This window comes from Spermophilus citellus (assembly GCF_964194105.1).
Source record: "Spermophilus citellus genome assembly, chromosome: 15".
NCBI classification, from domain to species: Eukaryota; Metazoa; Chordata; class Mammalia; order Rodentia; family Sciuridae; genus Spermophilus; species Spermophilus citellus.
Window position 1 is genome coordinate 90870107 of NC_138195.1, and position 27995 is coordinate 90898101.

Genomic DNA, 27995 nt, shown 5'->3' on the forward strand with positions numbered 1-27995 from the left:
AGGTGTGGCGAGATGGAGCCGGGTCTTTGCGACTCACTCTCCAGTGTTTTCCAGCGATGGCCCCGCCCCGCCCCGCCCCCGCCCCGCCCCCGCCCCGCCCCGCCCCGCCCCGCCCCCGACCCCCCCAGCCGCCTGCATTTCCCAGGATTCCCAGGGGCTGGGCGGCCGGAAGGCTGTGCGCCCTCGCGGGGCATGATGGGGGAGTTGGAGATTTCCATCATGGCGGCTTCCATTTCGGGCTACACCTTCAGCGCTGTGTGTTTCCACAGCGCCAACAGCAACGCGGATCACGTAGGTGCCGGGCCCCGTGCCGCGGCCGCTGGGGGGTCTTCGGCCTCCTTCTCGGACCAGCGCCCGCGGACAAACCGGGACTGTTTGCGCCTTACCCCCCGGGCTCCGGGGCCGGCCCGAGGGCTGGTGATCCAGCGGCCCTAGCCCCCGGCTAGCTCCTTTGCCTCTGATGGGCCCCTGCACTCGGCGTCCCGGGTCCAGCAAACCTGTCGCACCCGGTCCCCCGCATGTCAGGAGTCGCCTGGTGGAAACTGAGTGCCTGCCCCGCCCTGAGTCAGGCTTCCATACTTAGAGGGGCCCCGGGGTCGGGAAGCAGTCGAGAGAACAGGCTTTTAGTCTGGGGTGAGAGGCACTGAGCTCCACCCGCCAGTCTTAACAGGTTGTCGTGAGGTACCGCGAGTGAAACCATGGCCGTCACTGTTCAAACTTGCTAGACACGATTGTGTGTTTTCTTCACCCCTGTGGAAAATGGATAATGTAAACAAAAAATGTTAAATGCAGGTCTGTTTGCATTTCCTTGAAGTTGCATGTTTAGTTCCTTGTTGAATGTTCCAAGACCGCGGAACTAGTCCCAGTGAAATAGGGAAGTGACAGGCCCTGGTATGAGTGATCCGGAATGCTTAAGTTTTGTATCCCACAGCGGGAGCAGAGCCTGTTTCAGTGTGTTTATTTTGTGAATTGCCCTTTAATGTCATGGGCCTTTGATTTGAAATTCTTCGTGAAAACTAGATAATTTTTCTCTTACAGGAGGTGTTTAATTTGCCCACCAAATTTGAGGATTATTTTCAGTGATGTTAACATGAATGATTCAAATTCATTAAATAAGTGTGTGGGGTTTTTGTGGTTGTCATTACAAAGCAAAATGATACCTCTCAGGATGAACTGGATTTAGCTTGACGTCAGCAGTCTTACCTTCCATTAATAAAAACTAATTTCACAAGTCGTTCCATTTGTAAATTGAATGGAATTAAGTTACTGTACTGTTTCATCAATTCAATGCTGGTAGAGATTAACAATAGGAATATACACAACATAAGGTTTTTCCTTTTGTACACTGGCCTCTGATACTGTAGCCAACTATTTAATAATGTAATGCAGTGCAATATGTATGTGATTTGTAGTACTCCTACTGCACATAGACTATTAAAAATGGGTTCAGTGATGGATTCAAGTTTATTGTAAGAATAAGCAGCTATCTGTTGAAAAATGGAGTTTTGGGTTGGGGATGTAGCTCAGTTGGCAGAGTGCTTGCTTAGCATGCACAAGACCCTGGGTTCAATCCCCAGCACCACCAAAAAGGAAAATGGAGTTTTTCTATAAAGTGTGGTAAGATGGTCATTATGCTTAAACCATTATTAGTTTGATTTAGGAGCTGTTACCTTAATATCTACTCTGTGCCAGGCATGGTGCTAGACTTCATGGAAATTTTCACCAGTACTAGTTGTGTTTTATATGGCCATGCCACCATTATGTATGTGGAATGCTTGAAAGTAATTTAGCTTTTAAAGTTGAAATAAAACAGAGTTTACTTTCAAAATGCATACTTGTTTATCCAGGCAAGAAATTAATTTAAAATCATACATTACTCTGTAGAGCTAGGGTTAGCAAATTTTTTACCATAAAGTGCTAAATAGTGAAAAAAATAGTAATTTTTTAAAGATTTGAGAGCCATATATTTTTTGTAGCAACTACTCATCTCTGCTGTTACAGGGAGAAAATGGCCATAGGAGTAAATAAATGAGGATGACTGTGTAGCAATAAAGCTATGTAGACACTGAAATTAGGGGTGTACCCTAATTTCAGTGTCTACAAAGGGGAGGGAGGGTGTACCAGGGATTGAACTCTGGGGCATTCAGCCACTGAGCCACATCCCCAGCCCTATTTTGTATTTTCTTTAGAGACAGGTTCTCACTGAGTTGCTTAGCACCTCGCTTTTTGCTGAGGCTTTGAACTCTCTATCCTCCTGCTTCAGCCTCCTGAGTCTCTGGGATTATAGGCATGTGCCACCATGTCCGGCAAGAATTTCATTTAACATCATATAACAGTTCATGAACATCATTCCTATTTTTATTTTTCCAATCATTTAAAAATTTACAAACCATATTTATCTTGCAGTATATTAACAGGTATTGGGGTGGATTTATCTCCCACTGTAGTTTGTCTATTCCTACCATAAAATAATAATGAGATAGTCCAGACCAGTCACACTTGACTTTAGAACATTTTGATGTCACTATTAATTTATGTAACTGTTTCTTATACTGAGGAACATTATCATTGCCAGAAAAAAAAAGCAGGACTCCAAGACCAGACATGGTGGCACATGCATGTAATCCCAGCTATCTGGGGGACTGAGGCAGGAGGATCACAAATTTGAGGCCAGGCTTCGCAGCTTAGTGAGACTGTTTCAAAATGAAAAGAGTTGAGAGTGTGGTTCAGTGATAAAACACCCTTTGATTCAACCCCCAATACCACCAAAACAAAACAAAAAGGCAAAACAGCAAGTTAAATTTGAATTTCAGATAAACAAGAAGTAAATTTTATGTAATACTTAGATTACCTGTATTCTAAACATTATTTGCTATTTATCTGAAATTCAAATTTTACTGGATGTCCTATATCTTTTTTGCTAAATTTGGGAGCCCAGGACTGTAGAAATCTAGGAATCTAGCTGTGTTCTTAAAGTATGAAGTTTTATGGGAAGATTAAGTTGATTTTTTTTTCACTTCAGTTAAAATTTTTTTTTGCTTGTTACAAGATGAAGCTTTTTGTAGTGGGAACTCAAAATTGAAAGACTTTTCATAGGGTAAGGCAAGCTTATTTAGTTGGTGTTTCTCAAACTGATAGTCGTGGACATGGGTCTGAGAGGATTTTTTTTTTTTTTTAAAGAAATCTAGTTACCACTCAAGTTTAAGAAATGCTCTTGGGGCTGGAGTTGTAGCTCAGTGGTAGAGCACTTGCCTAGCATGTATGAGGCCCTGGGTTCGATTCTCAGTACCACATTTAAATAGATGAATAAAATAAAGATCCATCAACATCTAAAAAACTATTTAAAAAAAATAAAGAAATGCTCTATATGTGATAATTTGGGATTTTAGAATATCCCCCTCCCCAAATCAAATAAAAAGTGAGGCTATAAAACATCTCTTTCCTCTCATTCCCACAGAGTTGCACTTCCTGCTGGAAATGTTTTAAAAACTAGGAAGCCTCTGCAATTGATTTCATGGATCAATCTAGAATTGAAGAGAATGTAGTACAAGGATACATTGATTCAACTAGTTGTTGAGCACTTACTAGTTGTTAGGCATTGTAATGTGGTGATTTAGCAGTAAACACGCACAAAATACCTGCTCTTATAGAGCTTATATTTTTAACAGGGAAAGGCATTTATTTACTTCTATAAATGTCTAATATGGCAGAAGATTTCTTTTCTTTCTTTTTTTTTTTTTTCATCCTGGATGGAACATGCTAAGTAAGCACTCTACCACTGAGCTACAGCCCCAGCTCAGATAGTGAGAAAAAGCATGTAGGGTAAAGGGGACAGATGCTGTTTCCCTTGTGTGTTTGGACAAAGCATATCTGATGAGATGCCATTTGGGTAAAGACCTGAATGAAGGAAGGGGGGAAGCCATGGCAGTATCTGGGGAGAGAGATGCCAGGACAGCTGATCAGTTCTTCCTTTCTATGGGAAGTTATTCTGACATGTGAGGTGTATCTTCTCCAACTGTGCTTGTTCTTGTGCAACAAGTACTAGGACAGTAGTAATCCAGTTCAGTTGTGGTGATGGGCATTCTCCAAATGTATACATAAATTATGCACTTATTTTAAAAACTCTTTCATGTGAATTATATGAGTTTATTTACTGAAATTCTAATTTCTTATGCCAGCCTATTTAAGTGCACTTAATTTCCATTATATGAACTCTCCCCCAACCTCCCTCAGTTCCCCCTGCCACTGGGGATGGAACCCAGGGGTTCTGTACTATTGAGCTACACCCCCAACCTTTTAAAAATTTTCTTTGAATAGGGTCTTGCTATAGTTGTCTAGGCTGACCTCGAACTTCCAATCCTCCTGCCTTAGTCTCCTGAGTAGCTAGGAGTATAGGCATGCGCTACTGGGCTCAGCTTGTATTAACTTATTTGTCTTTTAATCATTAGCAAGGGTTTTAAAGCAATGAAGTAAATTGTATGATGTTTCAAGAAAACAACCTTTAGATAGTTCCGCTTCCTAAGCTTTTCTGACATTGTTTGTGAGACTTAGTAGTAGGATTTAGGTGATAAATCCCCCCCCGCCAAAAAAAAATAACAGAAGATTTCAGGGATTAAAATTAGATTTTATCTTGTTATGAATCCTTGGCAAGCTTATTTGAATTATTGATGAAATTATTATAAAATTATACATCCTAAATTCCTAATTTTAGTAAAAAAAATTAGTATTTAGCCTGTGACTGTTTTCTTTTGTCTCTTTTAGGAAGGATTTCTGCTGGGAGAGGTAAGACAAGAGGAAACCTTTAGCATCAGTGACTCACAAATCAGCAACACAGAATTTCTGCAAGTAATCGGTAAGTAAATTTATCACTGACCTTAGAAATATCCTACTATTATTTTGTTCTTTGGCTCTTAACTGATTTTAATCACAAATATTAAAAGAATACATAAAAAAATAAAAATATTAGCCCTAGTGGCATATTTTATGTTACTGTAAGCTTACAGTGTATAACTTAAGTGTAGGTTTCCTGTAGAACTATCTTTACTCACCATCTGATCTTTTACTGAATCATTATGTGACCCCTTGATAGTCTCTTCAAAATCACAGTGAACCTCAAGTTTGTCCTTTAGGCTCTCCCCATTGCCAGTGTCACCTCATATTATAACGAATGGATGTGTTATGATGGTCCTTCCTAAGAGGATCTGACTTTCACACTTGTTTACAAGAGATGTTTGCTCCATTTGCACAGTCTTCTGAGGGACACACTCAATAGTCCCTTTTGGGGAAGGTTGCTGGGGAAGAAGAGGGAGTGTTAACAAATGTACCCACTCTCCTCAAATCAGTTTCCTTTTGGTAGATAGAAATTGAGGTCCTTTCAAATATACTTCGAGCAGATCATTAAGCAGCACATCCTTATACACAGAGCAAAGCAAGGGGTACCTTCATTTTCAGCAGACACTTAATAAAGAACTTCCATGTGTGAGGCTTGTGCTAGGCACAGAAAGGAATACCCAGATTCAGCCCTGCCTTCCAGAACTGTGGAGAGTACACAGAAGTACCTGATAGTGCAGGATAAACTCTGTAAGACAGAAAACCCCATAAGTGTCTGAAGTTGAGAGAAAAACTGCTAGTGGGGAAATCATTAAGGACATCTTGAAGGAGGTGAAGTTAGGGCTAGTGGGCTGTATCTTTAGGGGAGCCCAGCAAGGAAGAATAAAACACACATGACATCTGACCTGTTTCTGTGTGACTGAAACACAGGATGTTTGAAGATGAGTGATTTGTGGTTTGACATACTACTGGTGGGCTACATCACATTGGGACCAAATCATCAGTTTTAGACCTGTTCTGATAGCCTTCTAGTGCATGGATTGTGAGGCAGAGTGAGGATTGAGCTGGGGTTAGAAATGGGGAAAACCAAGTGCCTGAACTGTAGTCACAATTGTAAAATGCCACTCACCACAACACTGCCCTGCTAAGAAAATTCTTGTTATATATACAGAGTATAGTCAATCTTTCATTGAGGGATTTTGTTTTTGTTTTGCTTAATTCTTTAAAATTCTAAAACAGAATTTTGTTTTATAGACCATCTACGTAGTGATTTATTATTTCCATATGGGTTTTCAAAATTAATCTGGAAAATGAAAGTTAAATTGCCAGATATAGTTAACTAACAGCAAAATCACATTCCTGATGAATAGTCTATTTATTTATTTATTTATAATAATTTTTTTAGTTGTTGATAGACCTTCATTTTACCTATTTATACGTGGTACTGAGAATCAAACCCAGTGCCCCACACATGCCAAGCAAGTGTGCTACTACTGAGCCTCAGCCCTAGCCCCTCTAGCTATTTATTTTTAAAGAAACAAATGGTAATTATAAATTTTCCATTCAAATAATAATTAAAATTCTATGTAGGATAATATTCTGATACTTTGGGGCTGGGGATGTGGCTCAAGCGGTATCATGCTCGCCTGGCATGTATGTGGCCCGGGTGGATCCTCAGCACCACATACAAACAAAGATATTGTGTCCGCCAAAAACTTAAAAAAATATAAATGTTAAAAATTTCAAAAAAAAAAATATTCTGATACTTTGTAAACTTTCTGGTTCTTCTTTTTTTTTTTTTTAACTTTCACTTTATTTATTTTTATGTGATGCTGAGGATCAAACCCAGTGCTTCACACGTGCTAGGCAAGCAGTGTACCACTGAGCCACAACCCCAGCCCAACTTTCTGGTTCTTGACCAACTTCCCTGGTATCATAGAGAGAAATACCCATCAGTAGAGAGTTTCAGTTAATAAAGTGCCAAGACAACCATTTTTTGCTGTATAATATTTAATTATTAGCTATATTCAGTATGTTGATTAAAACAATTCTAGATCTCATGGACAGATTGTTTGCTAATATATTAAATGTATTGTTACTATTTTGACGTTTTTCTTCTAAAAATAAATAAATATTTGAAAACGTAAACCAAGGATGCTAGAAAACCTGTTTGAAAGTTCAAACATGAGGTTGAGTGTCATGGTAGTATTCCCTACTAGGATCAGGATATTTTCTAGTATAGCTGGCCTTCCAGGATAAGGTGTTTTAAGTAAAATAAATTGGTCAGATTTGTTGCTTATTGAAAATGTCTAAATCCAATTACAGGCACCTTTTACCTTACCCTTTGCAATAGGGAGGATTTTATATAGAATATCACATTTTGAACATAGAATGACTGCATCTCATTTTGAATACACACTCATTTAAGAAGTTGTACTAATTCATTTCAATCAGAGCTGTTTACCATAGGAATGGTAGGGAGGAGGCAGGAACAGAAAAATGTCCTCAGGTAGTGAGGATAGCTATTAGCAAAACTCATTGACAGTAATAGAAGGGGGAAGATGAGGAAGTGTTCAACTCAGCAACCAGGAAGAAAAACAAGAATAATGTAGCACCTAGTGAGAAGTTTTAACAGGATCTTCATGGTACAGGAAGAGTCATCTCCTGTGTGGATTTGCTGTTGAGGTATGGAAAACTGGAAGTCCCAAGTAAAGCTGCCCAGCCTTTGCCTGCTTTCCAAGGTCCACCTGTCACTTAACATGTCCCCTAACTTTGTTTCATTCTATAGCTTTGTGGAGTTTGAGATCAACACCCTGTTTTTTCCCCATGAAGTGCTTAGTGTTACACAAAATCTTAAGAAAGCTTTAATTTCCTGCAGCAAATACCACATGGTATCTATCTAGAGCTAGGCAAGCACTCTACCACTGAGCTGTCCCTAGCCCTGGAGCGTGTGTTTCTAATCTGAGTTGTAAATTATGAAGGAAACTGCTGGGGCGGCTTGACAGGAGTGTGCATTCAGAGTTCAGAACTTACTCCAGGGATTTTATTAAACAAAATCTCTTTCCTTTAAAGCAGAAGATAGGTTTTTCTTTTCCATGAACTCTAAGTAAGATTTTTGCTACAAATGTTCTGCATCTCTAACGGTATCTCTGAAATAAACTACAGTGGTGTGCTGGATCATTGTTAGTGATGGAACAGGGAAATACTTCTAGATAAGGTTTTCTTATTTGCATCACTATATCAACACCATAGGTAGACAAATTAATTACCTTCTTTCCTGTGGAAGTTTTGCATTTATGCATGAGTTTTGGCAGCATTAACTCAAGTACAGAAACTACTTGTTTTTAAGGCCTTAAAGGCTGTAGTTTCATTTGTAGTCAGGTAAAGTTGCTCCCTAAAGTGAGGCTGTGGCTTCTTAAACAGCAGGTGATTAATCGTCTAAGAGCATATGATAGAATTGAATGGTCAGTGAGTCTCACAATCTTAGGAAACCCAGCTCCTAAGCCCCCTGAGGAGCTTGGAGAAATGTTCACTCTGCTGACTCATAGCAGCTTTTTAGAAGTTGTTAGTATCTGCCTTATAAATGACCATCACTCTCAGCAATGACCACTTTGAAAGGGTTAATAGACTTCCAGAATTCCTTCCCTTTCAAAACACCTGGCCCAAGTTGTCATGAGTTGTTAGTTGATTATTAATGGTAGAATGATTAAGGCCCTTCTCTCCCTAAGCTGTCCTCAAAGCTTTTATCTAATTTGATTAAATGCTTCCAGTCAGTGATTACTTTTTTATATGATTCTTTGTTTAAATAGGTAAGATTGAATAAGGCACACAATAGCTGTGAGTTCCTGAATAAGAGCTTTCAGATGTGTGCTCATCATATGCGGACAAAGGAAAACAGAACTTTCGTTCTCCAGTCTACTTTGTTTGAGAATGTGTCTCTGGGTACAACTGCTCAGAAGCCACACTGCCTTCCCTAGTATATACACAGCACCTGTTTGTGAGAGGAAGACTGTCTTTTTATTGTCTGAGATTTTTTAGTTTAAAAAATCCTGAGCTATTTGATAGCTGCCTGTGTCTTACATGATCAACTGAAATGTATTCCTCTTTCTGATTACAGAAATCCATAACCATCAGCCTTGTTCAAAACTTTTTAGGTAAGCCATGTCCTCCTTTTTTTTTTTTTAATTTCAATTTTAGTATTTTGGGTACCAGGGATTGAACCCAGGGGTGCTTAACCACTAAATCATATCCCCAACCCTTTTTATTTTTGACACAGTGTCTCACTAAGTTGCTCAGATTGGCCTTGAACTTGTGATCTTGCCTCAGCCTACAGAGTTGCTGGAATTACAAGTGGTACCCACCTAGTGGCCACATCCTTCTTTAAGAAGAGTTTAGCTCTCATTAAAAGGATTGATTAAAAACAAGTGAATGAGCTGAGAGAAATTAAAAATGTTCATCGGTCAACTTAAAAATCTAAGGAAAGGAACTTGACACAATGGCATGCACTGGAGTCCTGGCTACTTTGAAGCTGAGATAGGAAAATTGCTTCAGCCTAGGGGTTTAGAACAAACCTGGGCAACATAGCAAGACCCATCTCAAAAAAAAGAGAGCAAGGAGGGCTGGGATTATGGCTCAGTGGCAGAGCACTTGCCTAGCACGTGTGAGGCACTGAGTTTGATCCTCAGCACCATATAAAAATAAATAAAGGTATTGTGTCTGTCTACAATTTTAAAAAAAGGGAAAGGAAACATAAAACTTTCCTTTTCTGTTCATTTAAGTTAATATATTGCCAGTTCCATATTGTAACCAACTAAAGGACAAAAATAGAAAAAAAAAAAAATGGGAAGAGAAACAATCAAAACAGAAAGCAGGGCTGGGGATGTGGCTCAAGCAGTAGCGCGCTGGTCTGGCATGAGTGCGGCCCGGGTTCGATCCTCAGCACCACATACCAACAAAGATGTTGTGTCTGCCAATAACTAAATAAATAAATAAATATTAAAAAAAAAAAAAAAAACAGAAAGCAAACAGCAGTGAGCTATATGGAGGAAAAGGATGAGAAAGAGGAAGTTCAGTATTTTCCATACATTGGATTTCTCCGACACCACTACCCAGGCCTCTGTCTTCTTTCTCAGCCCAAACCCTTCCACCTGATGGCTGGTATGATCTCAGCTTTGGGTTTCTCTAAATTTCCTGAGGCCTGATTCCCCCTTCCCAGAAGCCAGGCCAGTGCTTCTTCCATTTGCTCATATGGAATGCAGTGAGCACCTCCGTTTTCTATCCCTAGGGCCCTTCTTTATGGTGATTGCTATATGTGTTCCCTGCAGATTTCACCCTGACCACACCCTGCATCCCTTACATCCAAGCACCCCAGGGGACTTGTATCATGTTCACCCCACACATATATACCCCTACCATTGATTGTTTCAGAGTATTATCAGCATGCAAGGTGACTACCTACAAAGAAAACCTCAAAGTAGCCAAGAACCTCACCTCTTTTAGATTCACCCATATTGTAAAAGAAGTGTAGGGAGCTAGATGAACAACCATGGGTTCACTGAAAAAAAAAAAAAAAAAAGCAAATGAAATCATTCAGGCCCAGCCCATATGTTGCCTCTGTCTGGCCTGTGGAAGTATCTGATCTGGGCCTGTCAGAGCTTTTTTTGGTACCAGGAATTATACTCGGGTGCTTTCCACTAAGCTACATGTCCAGCCCTTTTTATTTCTTATTTTGAAAAGAGAGTCTCACTAAGTTGCTGAGGCTGGCCTCGAACTTGCAATCCTTCTGCCTCCCAAGTCATTGGGATAACAGATGTATGCCACTCTGTGCAGTTTCTGCCTCACCTTTCTGAGAAATTCTTTAAAACACTCTAAGCAAAGTAAAACCAGAACAAGGATTTGACTGAGTTTAATTCAGAGATTCATCATTCTTTATTTATTTTTTTATGTGGTGCTGAGAATGAAACCCAGTACCTCATACATACAAGGCAAGCGTTCTGCCACTGAGCCACAATCCCAGCCTCAAGATTCATCATTCTTTTTTTTTTTTTTAAAGAGAGAGTGAGAGAGAGAGAGAATTTTAATATTTATTTTTTAGTTATAGGCGGACACAACATCTTTGTTTTGTATGTGGTGCTGGGGATCGAACCCGGGCCACACGCATGCCAGACCAGCGCGCTACTGCTTGAGCCACATCCCCAGCCCCAAGATTCATCATTCTTTTTTATTTTTTTAATATATTTATTTTTTTTTAGTTTTCGGCGGACACAACATCTTTGTTTTTTGTATGTGGTGCTGAGGTTTGAACCCAGGCCTCACGCATGCCAGGCGAGCGCACTACCACTTGAGCCACATCCCCAGCCCCAAGATTCATCATTCTTAAAGCTGAAAGAAACCATAGAAATCATCAGTCTCTTTCAAACTCTTTGTCTTGTTAAAAAAAAAAAGAGTTAGAGACCAGATAGGCTGTAACTTGTCCCAGATCCTACAATGAGATATAAAACTGGGGCTGGAGCTGCTGTTTTCTGATTCCTGAGTCAGTGTTTTTCCCATACCTTGAACTTCTTCCTGTCTTTAGGGCTTGGGAGGAGGACGATGGTGTGCAGAGACCCATGAGCAGAAATAGAAAAGGCCGGCACATCAGTACATCTGGGTTGCTCACCACAGGAAACTGGTCATGTTGGTCTTTTTTTTTTTTTTTTTAGTTATACGTAGACATAGTACCTTTATTTTATTTATTTATTTATTTTTATGCGGTACTAAGGATGGAACCCAGTGCCTCTTCCGTGCTAGGCAAGTGCTCTACCACTGACCTACAACCCCAGGCCCACATTGGTCATTTTGAAAGGGAGCACATTGACACTACCCAGGTCTGGCTTCAAATTCCAGCCCTTCCATCTCCTAGCTCTGTGATTGGAGCAAATCAGTCAACTTCACTCTCTTTTATCTACAAAAATGGGAATAAAGTTTGTTGAATTATTGAGCTGAACTCATATCTCCCGGCACTGAAGCAGGAATGATGAGAAATGACATGAGAAAACACGTGGCTTTGTGACGTGAAGCATTCAGCCAGTGTTCGATTCCCATCTTCATGTCTCAGCAAATGAAGTATTATCTTTTTTTTCCAAAAATAATTGATACTTAGAAAAGAAGAAAAGATGCCACAGCCATTTGAAGCCTCATGTTTTAGACTGACTTGCTATCGGCACCTCCCACATGTGGAAGTGATATCTTTTGAATGTAGCAAACTCTTGAGTAGTCTTTGATATAAAAAATACTATGTATTAGAGAAGTATTTAGACAGATTATCACTCTTTGTATACCTTTGAAGGCAAGGAATTATATATTTATTAGAGTTAGGTGTCCCATAGACATCTGTAGCTAAGCATGTTCATGTCATGGTATTATGGAATTTTAATAATTATTTTTCCTCTTTTAAAAAAATAGTTTTTATGACTACGCAAGCAAAGTTAATGAAGAGAGTTTGGACAGGATTCTTAAAGATCGGAGAAAGGTATGTTCTATTTGTTGCCCAGTCTGATATGGGAATAGTTCTTTATTTTAACACCTAAACTTAAAAACAAACATAAAATGCAACAGTGAAGAGTCAACACTGATATGAGAGTTCTGTCACCTTAAGCAGATTCTAAAGGTAATTTGCAATTATGGATGTAAAACAATGGTTACAGTATATTGGTAGAAGAAAATTCAGTGTTTATAGTATGATTCCATTAGGTAAAAACCAGAAGAAAAAAGTGAACTATAATCTGGAAAGTTAAGAATAGTTCAGTTGGGCTGGGGTTATGGCTCAGTGGTAGAGCAGTTGCCTAGCATGTGTGAGGCACTGGGTTCAAACCTAAGCACCACATAAAAATAAATAAACAAAATAAAGGCATTGTGTCCATGTGCAACAGAAAAAAAAATTAAAAAAAAAAAAGAATAGTTCAGTTGATCTAGCCATGTGTGGTGGCACATCCCTGTAATCCCAGCGGCTCTGGATGCTTAGGCAGAAGGATCTGGAGTTCAAAGCCAGCCTCAGAAACTTAGTGAGGCCCTAAGTAACATAATAAAACCCTGTCTCTAAAATTATTTTTAAAAGGGCTGGGGATGTGGCTCAGTGGTTAGGCTCCCCTGGGTTCAATTCCCCAGTACCAAAAGAAAAATAACAAAAAGTAGTTCAATTGACTCTGGTGATTCATTCTTTCTATTGTATAATTTAAAAAATAATTTGGCAAATACTTAATACAGTCTTGTAATCAGAAAAACTATTTTTAAAAAATGTAAATTGCAATCAAACATCTTTGGATATGTTTAAATTTGAACACAGATGTTTTTCCAAAAGTCATGTATTTATTATTTCCATCAACATACACATGTGCTGTTCTGGTTGTATATGGTAAGCAAGTCTGAATAAAACGGAAAATGAACCAGATTTTACTGCTGCAGTATTGTCTGATGAGTTTTTTGCTTTGAGATATTTCAGAAAAAAATAGATTGGTTATTAAACAATTAGAGGGGAAAAAAAGTACCAGTGAAAATCCTTAGCTTGTCAAACAGAGAGCTAAAATGCCTTTTTTATGGGGCTGGAGAGAGGCACTGGGGGTTGAATCCAGGACCTTGCATAGGCCAGGTAAGCACTGAGGTGCACCAGCCAACAATATGCTTTTGTTGAAGGGTTTCAGGAGTAAGTGCAGTTAGATCACATCAGCAGCCTAGTGCCACTGCTGGGTACATTCTATACCATGTAAAGGAAGAAAGAAAAGCAGGGAAAAATAAAAGAAAGAATAGGAAACTTGGAAAGATATAGGTCTGAGGACAGGAAAAATGGCAGGAGGTACACAGTCCTGGTGGTCCAACCACGCTGCCTGCCCACCTAGCAAAGGGTATTAGAGTAGCCTCGGGCCTCTCTCATTTTCAATGGTATGCCCAGGGGCATACATTCTGGAATCTCCCAGCAGTTCATCCCTCATCTCTCAGATGTCACTTTACTTCCTCTTTCATTTTTATATGGTAGATTGTGAGCCTTTATTATGCTTTCTAAAATTAAAATTTTTTCCATAGAAATTCTTATTGGAGCTTTAAGTAGTTTTAAAAATTTTAAGTGATAAAAAGGACTAAAGAAATTGATAGGAAATTCACAAAAGAAAAAAATGTACAGACAGCCAAGAAGTCAGTGAAAAGATGTTCCACTTCAGTCAGCAAACAGAGATTGAACCAGGTGAGATGCCATTTTTTGCCCATAAGATTGGCAGGAGAGTAAAAGGATTGATAATGGCCAGTACTGAAAAGGTGAGGGACATGGGGAAGCAGCAGCTGGTAAATGTAAGTTGACATGATGGGAGGATGATTTTATGATAACAGTTTTAACTATACAGTCCCAACTCTAGGAATCTGCCCCCACCCCACCCCGCAAAAAATTAGTGTACCTGAGCACAAAGATGGAAAGAGCTGTCATTTTTAAACAGTTTAACTCTGTTCTGGGTCATATTCTATGCACTCTTCATGTATTGACACACTTCATCCTTGCAGCAGCTCTGTAAAGCGAATTTTACACTTGAGACAAACAGGGTTAAGTGATTTTGTTGTTAACGGTGGAGCCAAGGTGTAAACCAGACAGTCTCTTCTCTTGGTCTGGGGTACAGGATGTTTGTTGCTTCAATGGTGAATAGTGAGGGGTTTTTTTTTATAATTTTATTTTTTTGTTGTTGTTGTAGTTGGACACAATACTTTTGTTTTACTTATTATTTTTATGTGGTGCTGAGGATTGAACCCAGGGCTTCGCCACAAATCCCAGCCCCAAATAGTGAGGATTTTAAAAGCAACCTGAACATATACCAGTTTGGAATGATTAAGTCAGTTATGTTGGTACCTCCTTATTATGGGATTCAAAGCAGCCATTAAAAAGAATAAGGGAGGGTCTTTTTGTTTTTGTTTTGTGGTACTGGAGATCAAACCCAAGATCTGTTCATGCTACGCAAGCACTCTACAGTTAAGGTATATCCCCATCTTTTTTCACTTTATTTTGAGACAGAGTCTCCCTAAATTGCTTAGGATGGTCTTGAGTTTATAATCTTGCCTCAGCCTTGTGAGTTATGGGTATTGCAAGTATTCACCATCACACCCAGCTATGAGGGAGGTTTTCATTTAATGACACAGAATGATCTCTAAGTTATGTCAAGTGAAAAAATGTGATTTGTTTATTTTGGGGGTGATTTTTTTGTTTGTTTGTTTGTTTTGGAGCTGCAGATTAAACCCAGGGCCTTGTGCATGCTAAGCATGTGCTTTACATCCCAGCTCCAGGAAAAAGCTATAATACAGTTTGAGCCCATTTTATATATAAACAAAAGTCTAAGGTGAGAGTTCAAACACAGAGAAAAAGATCTGGGAGAAAGTCATCCAAACTTAGAAAAGGAAGAGTGGGGAAAGGGTAGAGATGCCTCTAATGAAGAGAGACTTTGGTTTTTTTAATGATCTTATATTTTATAATTGAAAATAAATTGGAAAAAAGAAAAGGACTCCTCTGTTTAATCTTTTCTTTTTTGTTTTTTATTTTCTGTGTTTAATCTTTTCAGTAGAGGAAGTGACACACTTCAAATTAATTTAGGGATTTTTGAAATAGGATTTGCTAAAGCAGGGGGAGTGGCACACATCTGTAATTCCATCAATTCAGGAAGCTGAGGCAAAACATTCGGAAGTTCAAGGCCAGCCTGAGCAATATGGCAAGATCCTGTCTTAAAATTTACAAAATAAGGCCGGGTGCAGTGGCACACTCCTGTAATCCCAGCAGCTTGGGGAGGCTGAGACAGGATGAGTTCATAGCCAGTTGCAGAGCACTTGCATGTGTGAGGCACTGGGTTCAATCCATAGCACCACATTTAAAAAAAAAAAAAAAAAAAAAAAAACAGTTGTACTTGGCATGCTGTCCAAGTACAACTACAAAAAAATTAAAAAAAAAAAAAAAAAAAAAAAAAAAAGCCAGCCTCAGCAATAGCCAGACACTAAGTAACTCAGTGAGACCCGTCTCTAATAAAATACAAAAATGGGGCTGGGGATGTGGCTCAGTGATTGAGTGCCCCTGAATTCAATCCCTGGTAACCTCCCCCCCCCCCCGAAGTTTACAAAATAAATGAATAAAATAGGATTTGCTTGTTTGAGACACAGTAGACCATTCGTTGGTTATTGTAATTGACTGCTTTTCCTGGAACCAAGAGTTAAAGTTGAAAGTTGATCTGCTTTATTTTTATTTTATTTTATGGAACTTTGTGCTAAAATAAATGTTTGTTTTCTTTGCAAAATATATGTTTGTTGCATTCCTTACATTACTTGGAAATTATGTTCTGTTTTTCATGAAATTTGTTGAGAGCAGGAACTGTGTTTTATTTCATTGTATTTCCTGTGCTACTTGTAGAACTCTTCAAGGAGTGGGGGTTTTTTTTGTTTGTTTTGTTTTGTTTTGTTTTGTTGGCAGGGGATTGAACCCAGGGCCTTGTGCAAGCACTCTACCAACTGAACTATATCCCCCACTTCTAGAAGGATTTTTTTTTTCAAAAATTCAAATTTCTAGCTCAAAAGCAGTAATGATGTATAATATTTAGATGACAGAAAAACCTTTATAGTTGATTCTAATTTGGATTATTTTTCCCCCAGAAAAGGCACTGAGTTATACTTTTACCTCAAAAGGATGGTATACTACCTCCTAAGGTGCATTTAAAATGTTGGGGTTGAGATAGAAGCGAATATTGTTGACATTAAGATATCCCAGTAGGGACAGTATAGTCAGGGGCTGATTCGATATTTTGTCAGAGTCCATACTGTGTTTGTGAAGTTTCCATGGGCTTTCAGGTTTAGGCGAAGGCCAAACAGCAAGGGAGAAGGAGGACTTCTGTCTTCCCAAAGCATCAACTCTGAAATCAATAACAAGAAGCATAACAGCCATCCTAATATCCTTAATGACCAACATGGCACAAGCTAAAGCCAGTAAATGTGCCTTTCATTGAGGTAGTTGCTTTGGCTCCAGAAAATGTAAGTGAATGTCAAAAAGAAAGAAGAAAGTCTGTGTGGAAAAGCAACTATGAAGCATCAGCCGAGATGAAATGTAGGGAGAGAGAGCTGTGATTCTTCACCATCATCTAAGAGGTGCTTTTTAACACAATGACCTAGTTTCTCAGTAATCTTGCAACTAGTTTGTCTGTTAGCTCTAAGAGGTAGAATTGTAAATACCAATAGTATAAATTAATTTGGCAGCTCATTCTTCATTGATCAGAATGTCAGGAGAATTAATCAGTTTAAAACTTTTGGCAAATGTCAGATCATTTTGGTTACTATCAGTCAATAACTGACATAAAGTTCCTGCTTCTTAGAAAATACAAACAAATAAAAACAGTGAGAATCAGCATCACTGAAAAGCACTATTACTTATCCTATAGTCACTTGCAAGGTTCTGTTTATCAGTGAGTATTTTGTGAAAATAGCCAGTGTGCTGAATGCCGCTAGTCTTTGCAGGGGGACAGAGGCAATATGAGTCGTGCCCCAGTCCTGCAGAGGAGTTAGTTCCAACAGTTAATATAGAGGATTGAGTGTTGGAATGAAGTGTACCATATTCTCGTACATTGATAGCTCTAGCCAAGAAAACTACTTTTACCTTTTTCATCATGTTAACTAACTCAGAATTTGAATCTTAGTTTTGCACAACAGGAGACAGGCAGCCAAGTTCCACACTTTGACGGTCACTCAGTTGTATGACTTTGGAGAAAACAATTCTTAGAGTTTACCTGGAAAGAAAGGAAGATTTGGCACAGGAATTCAGCAATAATTAGTTTACTTTCTTTATATGAACATGGTGCCAGAATATGATTTAAATTTACTATTAATTTAATATGACACTAATGGTTTTAAACTACCTTACTACTACTTCTTTTTTTTTTTTTTTTTTAACCAGGGATTGAACCCAGAGTGCTTACCCATTGAGCCAGATTCCCAGCCCTTTTTTATATTTTATTTAGAGATAGGGTCTCGCTGTGTCAGCCTCCCAAGCCTCTGGGATTATAGGTGTGCGCCACCATGCCCAGCCTCTACCTTACTTTTGTGTTTGTGTGGGTGAGGAGTACCAGGAATTGAACTCAGGGGCGCTGGACCATTGAGCCACATCCCCAACCCTATTTTGTATTCTATTTAGAGACAGGGTCTCACTGAGTTGCATAGCACCTCATTTTTATTAAGACTGGCTTTGAACCCTTGATCCTCCTGCCTCAGACTCCCAAGCTGCTGGGATTACATGCATCCTTGCTTCTTAAAACATAATGTTTAGTCAGTTTATTTCAAAGCACAAAGCTTTATGAAGATGGTTGTTCTAATAAAGGATTCAGTTGTTTCTACAACAGAGATTTTCGAATGTCAGTATGCAAAAGAAAAACTCAAGGAACTTCTCTGAAATTCAGAATCCTGGCTGTATCCTAAGAGGCTGATTCTACAGATTTGGGTGGGCCCAGGAATCTACATGTTGACATGCTCTCAGATGTTTCTAGAGTCTGTCTTCTGGGTATTCAGAAGGTCACATCCTGAGACATATTCTTTTGAGAGTTTAATTCATGTAGCTAGTTTAGTTATGTTATAGTTAAAGCTGATAAAGGTAAACTTTTAAAATAGGTTTTGGGGTATAATTGGCATACAGTAAACATCACATCTGTAGAGTATATGTTTGGTCAGTCTGATATGTGTACACACCCATGAAGCTATCACCTTAATTTAATAGTGAAATACCCATCACCTTTACAAGTTTTCTCATGCTCTTTTCTAATTTTTCTTTCTTACCTCTGGCCACCTCCAACCTTGTCAGCCACCAAACTACTTTATGTCACTGTGAATTAGTTTTCATTTTCTGGAATTTTATATAAATAGACTTTTTTGCTGGGTATAGTGGTGCATACCAGTAATCTCAGCTCTTTGGGAGGCTGAGGCAGAAGGATTACAAGTTCCAGGTCAGCCTCAGCAATTTAGTGAAACTCTGTTTTGAAATAAAAAGGATTGAGGGTGTAGCTCATTGGTAAAATACCCCTAGATTCAATCCCTAATGCCAAAATAAATTAATAAAATAATTTTTTAAAATTGATTCATATACTTACTTTGGACCTAGCTTTTTTCACTCAGGGTAATTAATTTGGGATTCATCCATGTTGTAGGTGCCAGTAGTTTGTTCCTTTTTATTATTACGATATTCCACAAATTGTAGTATATCCAATATTGTTATTAATATTGTGAATATACCACAATTTGTTTATCTTTTCACTTGTCGATGGACAATTGGGTTGTTTTGAGTTTGGGACCATCACACATAAATGTTTGAACATTTGTGTACAAGCCACAAATTATATATGGAATATATAATTAAATCTGTAAGATTTCATGTAACGTTTAATACATTCTTTTTTTTTTTTTTTTTTTTTCAGAAAGTTATTGGGTGGTACAGATTCCGGCGAAACACACAGCAGCAGATGTCATACAGAGAACAGGTTATCCATAAACAGCTTACCCGCATCCTTGGTGTGCCTGACCTCGTCTTCCTTCTCTTTAGCTTCATCTCCACTGCCAACAATTCCACTCATGCTTTAGAATATGTTCTCTTCAGACCAAATCGCAGGTAAAGAACATTTTCCCACCAGCTTTACATAAAGAGAAAGATGTTGACACAGTAATTGAGATTGATGACTTTGAAAATGTGCATTATAGTGCATATTACAGCATTTTTAAAGAAAAGTTTTTATTATTCTTGTTAACTAGTTCTCCTTGTAGTTAAAGAAGTTTGTTTTCCGTGTCAGTTATTCCTGTAAGTTAAAGTGGTTTGGGATCAATAAACATTAGCAAGACATGTTTATCATGCATAAATTCTTACAGAAGTAAAAATAAATCATCATTTGCTTCTCCATAATCCATTATGTTAAAATGCAGTTTTATTGCTTCAAGTAATTTTAGAACATAGACTTCAAAGACAAAATTGTAAAATTGATCCACCTACTGGTTAATGAGGGTTTTGCATTGTGAACTTGTTAAAGTGAGAAAAACATATAATTATATGATCATGTTTGCCTGTAAATTGCAGAAAGCTCTCTCTCTGGAAAGTCCCATATAGTAGAGTAAGTTAAATTGAGATCAGTGAAAATAATCATTCATTGTGAAATAACTATTTACAAGATTTCCCTAATTATTTCATAGGTATCTCTTTAGCACTTTTCAGTTGATATGGGGATGCAGAAGGTATATAAGATATGACCTCTGCCCTCAAGGAGTTTGTAGTTGAGTTTCTACATTAAGGGAAGAGAAAAATTGCTAATTCATGCCTCCTTGAGTTGTCCATAGAAGTAGGTGCCCCTGACACCTTCCATTAGTTTACCAATGTCAGAGACTAAGAATCCTATTGCCAAGCCCCAATCTTGTTATATTTATTTTGTTTATATGATGCTAGGGATAGAACCCAGGGCCTTGTACATGCTAGGCAAGCACTCTACCACTGAGCTATGTCCTCTGCTCCGAAAGCCCATTCTTGAAATGGCTCTTTTAAATCTAGGCAAGGTGGCTTATACTTGTATTCTTAGCACTTGGGAAACTCAGTCAGGAGGATCTTTTGAGCCTATGAATTTGAGATTAGCCTGGGCAACACAGCAAGAGCTGTCTCAAAAAATAAGAGTGTACTTTTAACACTTTCTTTTTTTTTTTTTTTCCTCAATTTTCCCCATAGGTATAATCAAAGAATATCACTTGCTATTCCCAATCTAGGCAATACTAGCCAACAAGAGTACAAAGTGTCTTCAGTGCCAAATACTTCTCAGAGTTATGCCAAAGTTATTAAAGAACATGGGTAAGTTGAAAGATAAAATGAGAGTTTTTTTCCTGTTGTTTTATCAACAATAATTCTTTTATTAATAATTTTTTTAAAAGTGTAGAGAACTATAAAACCAAGTTTGTTATGACTGAAATTGAAGAATGCAGAAAAGTAATTCTCTAGGCCACCACCACCATTTATCAAAAGTTTATTCTTATTGAAAAGATAGTTTACTGGGCTGGGGATATAACTCAGTTGGTAGAGTGCTTGCCTCACATGCACAAGGCCCTGGGTTCATCCCCAGCACCACACATAGACAGACAGACAGACAGACAGACAGACAGACACACACACACACATATCAACATAGTGGATAGTCCCAAATTTCTTTATAAATTTTGCTTATATCCTCCTCTTGTGAGCAAACTATGCCACTAACATAGATCAAACAAATTTATGTCTTTCAACAATGTCAGAAATATTGAATAATAATAAATTCACAAGTAATACCACGTTCAAAAAAAAAAGTTTACTGTATTTTTATTTATTTATTTTTTAAATATCTTTATCTTGTTTATTTATTTTTATGTGGTGCTGAGGATCGAACCCAGTGCCTCACATGTGTGAGGCAAGCGTTCTGCCACTGAGCCACAACCCCAACCTTTACTGTATTTTTAAAAAAATCATCTGTGACAATTTTTTTTTTTTAATTATTGATACAAAAGTTTGGATAGGGTATGTGTATTTCTCAGGTTCTAAATGCTAACCATGGGAAGGTGGGGAGGGAAAGGAGAAATACATACATGTATGACTATGTAACAACACATCACACTACCATATATAATTATAACGCACAATTAAAATATATTTTTTTGAATGTGTGCATGTGTGTATATGTATACAAACATTTTTAAAAATAAAACCTAAATGTTTTCACTGAAAAATGTATAGCTTTTATTATATTTAGTTTTGCTATTGTGTTCTTTTTATTTTTCTTCTGTAGTTCTAGTGGTATGGGCATTGTCACAGCATTTTAATTAATAAATTATGCTAGGGGCTGGGGTTGTGGCTCAGTGGTAGAGCACTTGCCTAGCTGGGTTCAATATCCAGCACCACATTAAAAAAGAAAAGAAAAGAAAAATTATTTTTAAAAAATTATGGTAGAAATGCCTTTCAGATTCATGGCAGTTTTAGTTACTTTGTGGCATATCTCTTCTCTTTTCTAGTACTGACTTTTTTGACAAGGATGGAGTGATGAAAGACATCAGGGCCATTTATCAGGTTTATAATGCACTTCAGGAGAAAGTACAGGTAACTGATGGATTTACAAGTTTCATCTTATTTTTACTGCTCAAATGCTTTTTAATTGTATATTAATTTTTCATTATGTTCTAATTGACAAATGAATTATGGTTCATAAATGAGAATGTGCTTTCCTAAAATAATATCCGATCTGTAGAGTGGTTCCTCCCACCACTTTCCACGACCTGCATCACTCATGTGCCTGACCTGGAGACACTCATGTACATTATCAATACTTCTGTTTTAAATCTTTGTGACCCCATTTGTAATCCTGAGTTGGTTGGTTGGTTTTGATACCGGGGTTGAACCCAGGGGTGCTCTATGTCTGAGCTATATCTCCAGCCCTTTCCATCTTTATTTTGAGTCAGGGTCTTGCTAAGTTTCCCAGACTGGCCTTAAACATGTGATCTCCTGCTTCAGACTCCCAAGTCACTTTGATTACAGGTGAGCACCAGCACAGCTGGCTATAATAGTGTTTTTTTCCTAGGAAAATATATTCCAAGTTTAAAGAAGGTTGCTAAGAACACAGCCTTCTCCATCACTTAAGCTCTAAGTAGAGACAACATCAGAAGCTACCTGTAATTCAACACAGCTCTCCTTCCTTGGTTCTCTATCTGGTAGGAGGATCACAGTGGAGCCTGTCATTCCTACTTCTTCATGCCACAAATATTTGTGGAATTATCCCAAATGAGCTAGATACTGAGCTAGGTGCTAGTGGTACTTTCCCACATTCTTTCCATCGTCCCTAATGTGTTCTTAAGAGTAGTTTGCTTTAAAATCCTAATCACGAAAGAACCTTTGGACTTGCCTTGAGGACCAGAAGGGAAGTGGAAAGTTGAAAAAGCTCTCCTAGGCCTAGAGAAAGCGCAGTTTTAAGAAGAAGCCTCCAAGGAATAGAGAGGGACAGAGGCAGCATCTGAAGGAGTGGAGAGCACAGTGAGAGCAGCCTGGGCAGAGAGTGTGGAGCCGCTTTCAGCCTCTCTGCTCACTACCCCTTGCACTGAGGGAACACTGTGCATGCTCACTCATGGCAGGCCTACTTTCTAGAAGTCTCTGGTATTTCTGCTATGGAAGGAATGTGCAGTGGAAAACAGCTTTTGTCCTGAATCCATGACCATGCCCTTTTCAGACTATCAGCACTGGCCAGAGGACTTCAAAAAGCTGTTACCCATTTCCTTGTTAATGGAGGAAGGCCAGCTCTGCAAACACTGATAGCTCCCAATATTCTGATTATTAATGGTGAAATATATAGACACAGCCTCAAATATTAAACCTTGACTTGGAAACTTACTTTTTCCAGCTTTCCCTCATTATAATTATTTTCTGTTAAATAAATCTGTCTTATCTGATTCTTGATTATTGGTTATAAATAAAAGTTTAAAGCATCTCATTCCTGTCTTATCTTTTGTTCTTCCTTTGTACATTAGACTGGTACCAAAAATTTTCTTTTCATTTCAATAAAAATGATTAATCAAGGGAAAATATTGTATTTTTCCCATGTTACTCATATTTCTCAAGAATGGTCTTCAAATTAGTAAATAAGTACAACATTCATCTTTTGGGCTGTCACAGTCTTGTTCTGCATACTTGTTTGCTTCCTAATGACCTGGGCTCTTCCTAAGGTTGTAACAAGGTTGAATTTATGGACAGCCTCTTGCTGGGTTTGAAGTTAACCTTTCTCTTGTAACTTTCTCAGGCAGTGTGTGCAGATGTAGAAAAGAGTGAGCGAGTTGTTGAATCTTGTCAGGCAGAAGTGAACAAATTAAGAAGACAAATCACTCAGAGGAAGAATGAAAAGGAACAAGAAAGAAGTAAGTTCTTGTTAATTTTACCATTCAGGGGCTGGGGTTATGGCTCAGCAGTAGAGCACTCGCCTTGCAGGTATTCAATCCTCAGCACCACGTATAAATAAATAAAATAAAGTTATAAAAAAAATTTTACCATTCAATGTCAGGAAAATGTGTTGTTTTAAATATGGGTTATGCATTCATTGATGTGAGTCCTACACTCAGCAGGCTGCACATCAGATCAGTGCATTGGAAGAGGGCATTCCCTTCTCATCAGATTTTCTGGAGGGAATTGCTCTTTTTCACAGCATCTGGCTGAAGTCTCAGAAACTGGAAGAAAAAGACAAAGGATGGTCATGTGTGAACAAATGTGCACCAGTGTGATCTAGTACAGGGACTGTGATGGTGCTATTTAGTTAACCTTGGCATCCTGCAGGTAGGGATAGCATCCTGAACTCATTATAGCCACATAAAAGCGTACCTAAAATTTTGTGACACAATATTTGATTCATGGGGTCATTGTCAGCATTTTTGGTAACTGTGGATGAGTGGACACCTTAAAGCTAAGGAACCAGTGGGTAGAATGAAAGTTAGGCTCAAGAATCTGATCATGGCAGCATGGTACTATGATACCACCAGATTTAATGTTCATACATAAAATTTATAAAGTATGGTATCAAGTATAAAAGAGCATAAGTGTAAAATTTATAAAATATGGTATCGAGTATAAAACAGTATCAAGTGTAAAAAAGATAAGTCTGTGGCTAAACTTTTTAATTTAGTAAAAAAATATGTAAACCAATTAAAATGTAATACGTACTTCCAGAAAAGGATATCTGATACATTCTTTCTCTTAATTTTTTCTAGAAATAATCAGAAATGCAGGCAGGTATTTAGAGGAGATAAATCAATATCAAAATAGTTCAATAAATTATGGTATATTATATATATACATATATGATATAGATATATAAATATATAGATATATATAGTACCTTATAGCTATATGCAGCTAAAATTTGTCAAGTTATTAGAAAACTAAAAATTTTAAAGATTATATATAGATGTTGGATTATTATGCAGCTATTGAACTGAATTTGGGTTAATGTCCAATATATAATATATAATCTTATATCTTTTATATATGTGTATGTGGTACATTTTTTTGCTTTGTTTTGTTTTGGGTTATTTTGGTGGTTCTGGGGATCAACCCAGGGACCAACACGGTTAGGCAAGCATTCTACCACTGAGCTACTCCCCCAGGCTCTAAAAAAAATTTTTTTTTTAATATTTCTTAGTTGTAAATGGACCTTTATTTTACTTAACTTATATGCAGTGCTGAGAATCGAACGAACCCTGTGCCTCACACATGCTAGGCAAGTGCTCCACCACTGAGCCACAACCCCAGCCCCCTCTAAAAAATTTTGAAAGACCTTGTAGATGGATAGATGTGGGCCATTTTTGAGCATTCCTAAAACTGGTAAAACTGTGGTTCAGGACCTGGAAAATCAGCCACCTAAACTTAGGACTTTTAAACTTGTAAGATGAAGGAGTTGTGTAAGTGCATTGTTCCTAGTAACTGTATAAAAATATGGTATTTGAAATGAGACTATCAAGAAAAAGTCCCATGTTTATGTGACCTGGAAAAAGCAGTGAAAATGGTTTAGGTTTCTTCCTTTAGAGCCAACGTTTTAAACACAGTGAGCAACGAGTGGCCGAAACAGCACAGGATCTGGAGTGAAAGCCTGTGTTCTATGTCTCAGAGACCCACTCCAGTCAGATTTGTCAGCCTTCGTGGAAACAATGATGCTAACGAGAGGATGACCCTTCAGGTTGTTTTGGGACATAACTTGAGTTAATGTATAGAGAAGTATCATATAAGTTATAACATTATGCAGTTGAAAAATAGTGGTAACAATCTATTTTGCTGCTTCACTGCTATTTTCCAGAATATTCAGGCTGACAGTGTAATGCCTTGATGAAAAGCTATGAAAATAATAGAAAGTATTAGAATGTTCTTCCTATTTTTACCCAGGGCTGCAGCAGGCAATGTTCAGCAGACAGATGCCATCTGAGAGTATGGAGCCTGCGTTCAATCCTCGGATGCCCTCTTCTGGGTTTGCAGCTGAAGGTAGAAGTGCACTTGCAGATGTGGAGCCCTCTGATCCTCCTCCCCCATATTCTGATTTTCACCCAAACAATCAAGAGAGTACTCTGAGCCATTCACACATGGAAAGGAGTGTCTTTATGCCTCGACCTCAAGCCGTGGGGTCTTCTAATTATGCTTCCACCAGTGCCGGACTGAAGTACCCTGGAAGTGGCGCAGACCTTCTTCCTTCCCAAAGAGCAACTGGAGACAGTGGTGAGGAATCAGACGACAGTGATTACGAAAATTTGATTGACCCTACAGAACCCACTAATAGTGAATACTCATATTCGAAGGATTCACGACCCATGACACATCCCAGTGAGGATCCCAGGAACACTCAGACCTCCCAGATTTAACTAAACAAAAGAAACTCTCCACTTAGCACTGTTTTTCTTAATTGCTTATTGAGAGTTTGTTGAGGACTTCATCTGGGTGGAGAATGGCCTTCCCAGATGGTGTGGATCACGAGAGGAGAGTCCTCGAATGCAGGACTTGTAGGAGCCTCTGCTGGTGGTCCTCGCCTTTGATGCAGTGCACAGGTTTCATGACAGAATCACTAAGATAATCAAATTGTCCTAATTCTGGTGCGATTCATGGATGTACTGGTAAATTTAGGCAAAGCGAAACTTATCAGTATAGTTTCTGTTCTTTAAATTGGAAATTAGAGACTAAGCACAATTTAGTCTATAAATGTTCTAATAAATCAAAAACTTACCTCTTGCACTATCATGCCTTGAAATTTACTTTTTCAAAGGGAAACAAGTTTAGCAGCAGCAGCCTTCAAAGAACTTCTTTCTATGATGAGCCAAATTCATCTTTGCCAGAAAAGAAATTTTGCTAATTCCAAGAAGCCTGATTGGAACAAATCACATATACCTTCTCTTGTCTGCATGACTTTGTGAGATTGAAAGAGAAGGCTTTGTTTCAACTTTTTTCTACTAGCCTGATATGTATTGTCACTTAAAATGGTTGCCTTTAAAAAAAAAAAAGTAGAAATACTAATTACCAGTAAGTAATCATCCAAATAAGTATGTCATAAAATAAGTACTTTTTTTTTTTTTTTTTTTTTTTTTTGGTGGGTGACAGTGACTGCTGTGTTGCACTAGCACATTATGGTCTCTGTTTTGGAGTCTTAGAAGAAGTGGATAACAGCAGTGGATAACAAAAAGGAGTTGGGTACCAGACCTGAGTTTTATGACTAACAGTTTCCAGACACAGTGGATTTAGCTGAGTTCATATGTAAGAGATATAACTCATTTAGCTCTTCTGACAAATCCTAGTGTTAGTTTTATTTGTGGAGGAAAAACATTTAATTAACTGGGAATCTTGGTAAATAAAGATTCGTTTTAAATCTGAATAACATACTTTTTTTTAAATTGCCATTTGGGGGATAATTGTGGAGTGTGTAGAAAAACTCTGTTGGGATGCACTTATATTTTTATTTAATTACTGCGTTTTCTAGTTTTGCCCAAAATGTGTGAAACCACTAAGACATTCATGAGTTATGTTGGGCGCCTGGTTTGGAAATGGCAGGACCCACTGTTTATGAGGACTTTAGCCCATGAAGTTAATACTGGGAGTTAAACTGCCTTTACCTTGGACTAGTTAAAACCTGTAAGAATAAGAAAATTGTTAGAAAGACTTAATTAAATTCCATTCGAAGAGCACAGTTTCATTTTATAGGGTAGGTGTTTACTCACTGAGCTCCGGTTCTCAAACTAAATTAGACAATAGAATATGGACTTTAAAATGAAATGCTGAAACTGCCATTCTTTGGATGTGCACTCTGTGGGGTCTGTATTTTAACTGCTGTCCTGGTCTTGCTGGCCTTATGCCACTGCCATTTGATTTGGAATGTTGCAGATCACTTTATCTGCAAATGCGTTCCTGTTTTTATCAGCTACCTACTAGCGGCTTCAGCACCAGTATGAATTTCATTTTTATTTTCAAGTGCCATTGCCATCTCCTCTGTTCAGATTTTGACATTCAGGAAAATATTTTTATTTTTTATGCCATACTGAAATCTACATTGTATATCTGACAAAGCAGTTAAATGTGACAATAAAAACTTATTTAATCATGGTGCCATTGTTTCAATGTCTGTCTCAGCACCCAG

The 27995-nt window shown here is 38.1% G+C and overlaps 1 protein-coding gene across 2 annotated transcripts; it reads left to right on the forward strand.

Annotated features, from left to right (window-relative positions):
* Nucleotides 1–171: 171 nt before the first annotated feature.
* On the forward strand, nucleotides 172–27961 carry ABRAXAS2 (abraxas 2, BRISC complex subunit). 2 transcript variants are annotated; one of them, XM_081266968.1, is made up of 9 exons: nucleotides 172–291; nucleotides 4762–4852; nucleotides 8948–8984; nucleotides 12274–12340; nucleotides 19272–19462; nucleotides 20558–20677; nucleotides 21868–21952; nucleotides 23640–23754; nucleotides 25766–27961. In XM_081266968.1, exons 1-9 carry the CDS (start codon nucleotides 193–195, stop codon nucleotides 26233–26235), a joined length of 1275 nt encoding a protein of 424 aa, XP_081123094.1. In that variant the 5' UTR covers nucleotides 172–192; the 3' UTR covers nucleotides 26236–27961. The 2 variants fall into 2 exon arrangements, with proteins under 2 accessions (XP_081123094.1, XP_081123095.1); XM_081266969.1 differs by lacking the exon at nucleotides 20558–20677.
* Nucleotides 27962–27995: the final 34 nt, after the last annotated feature.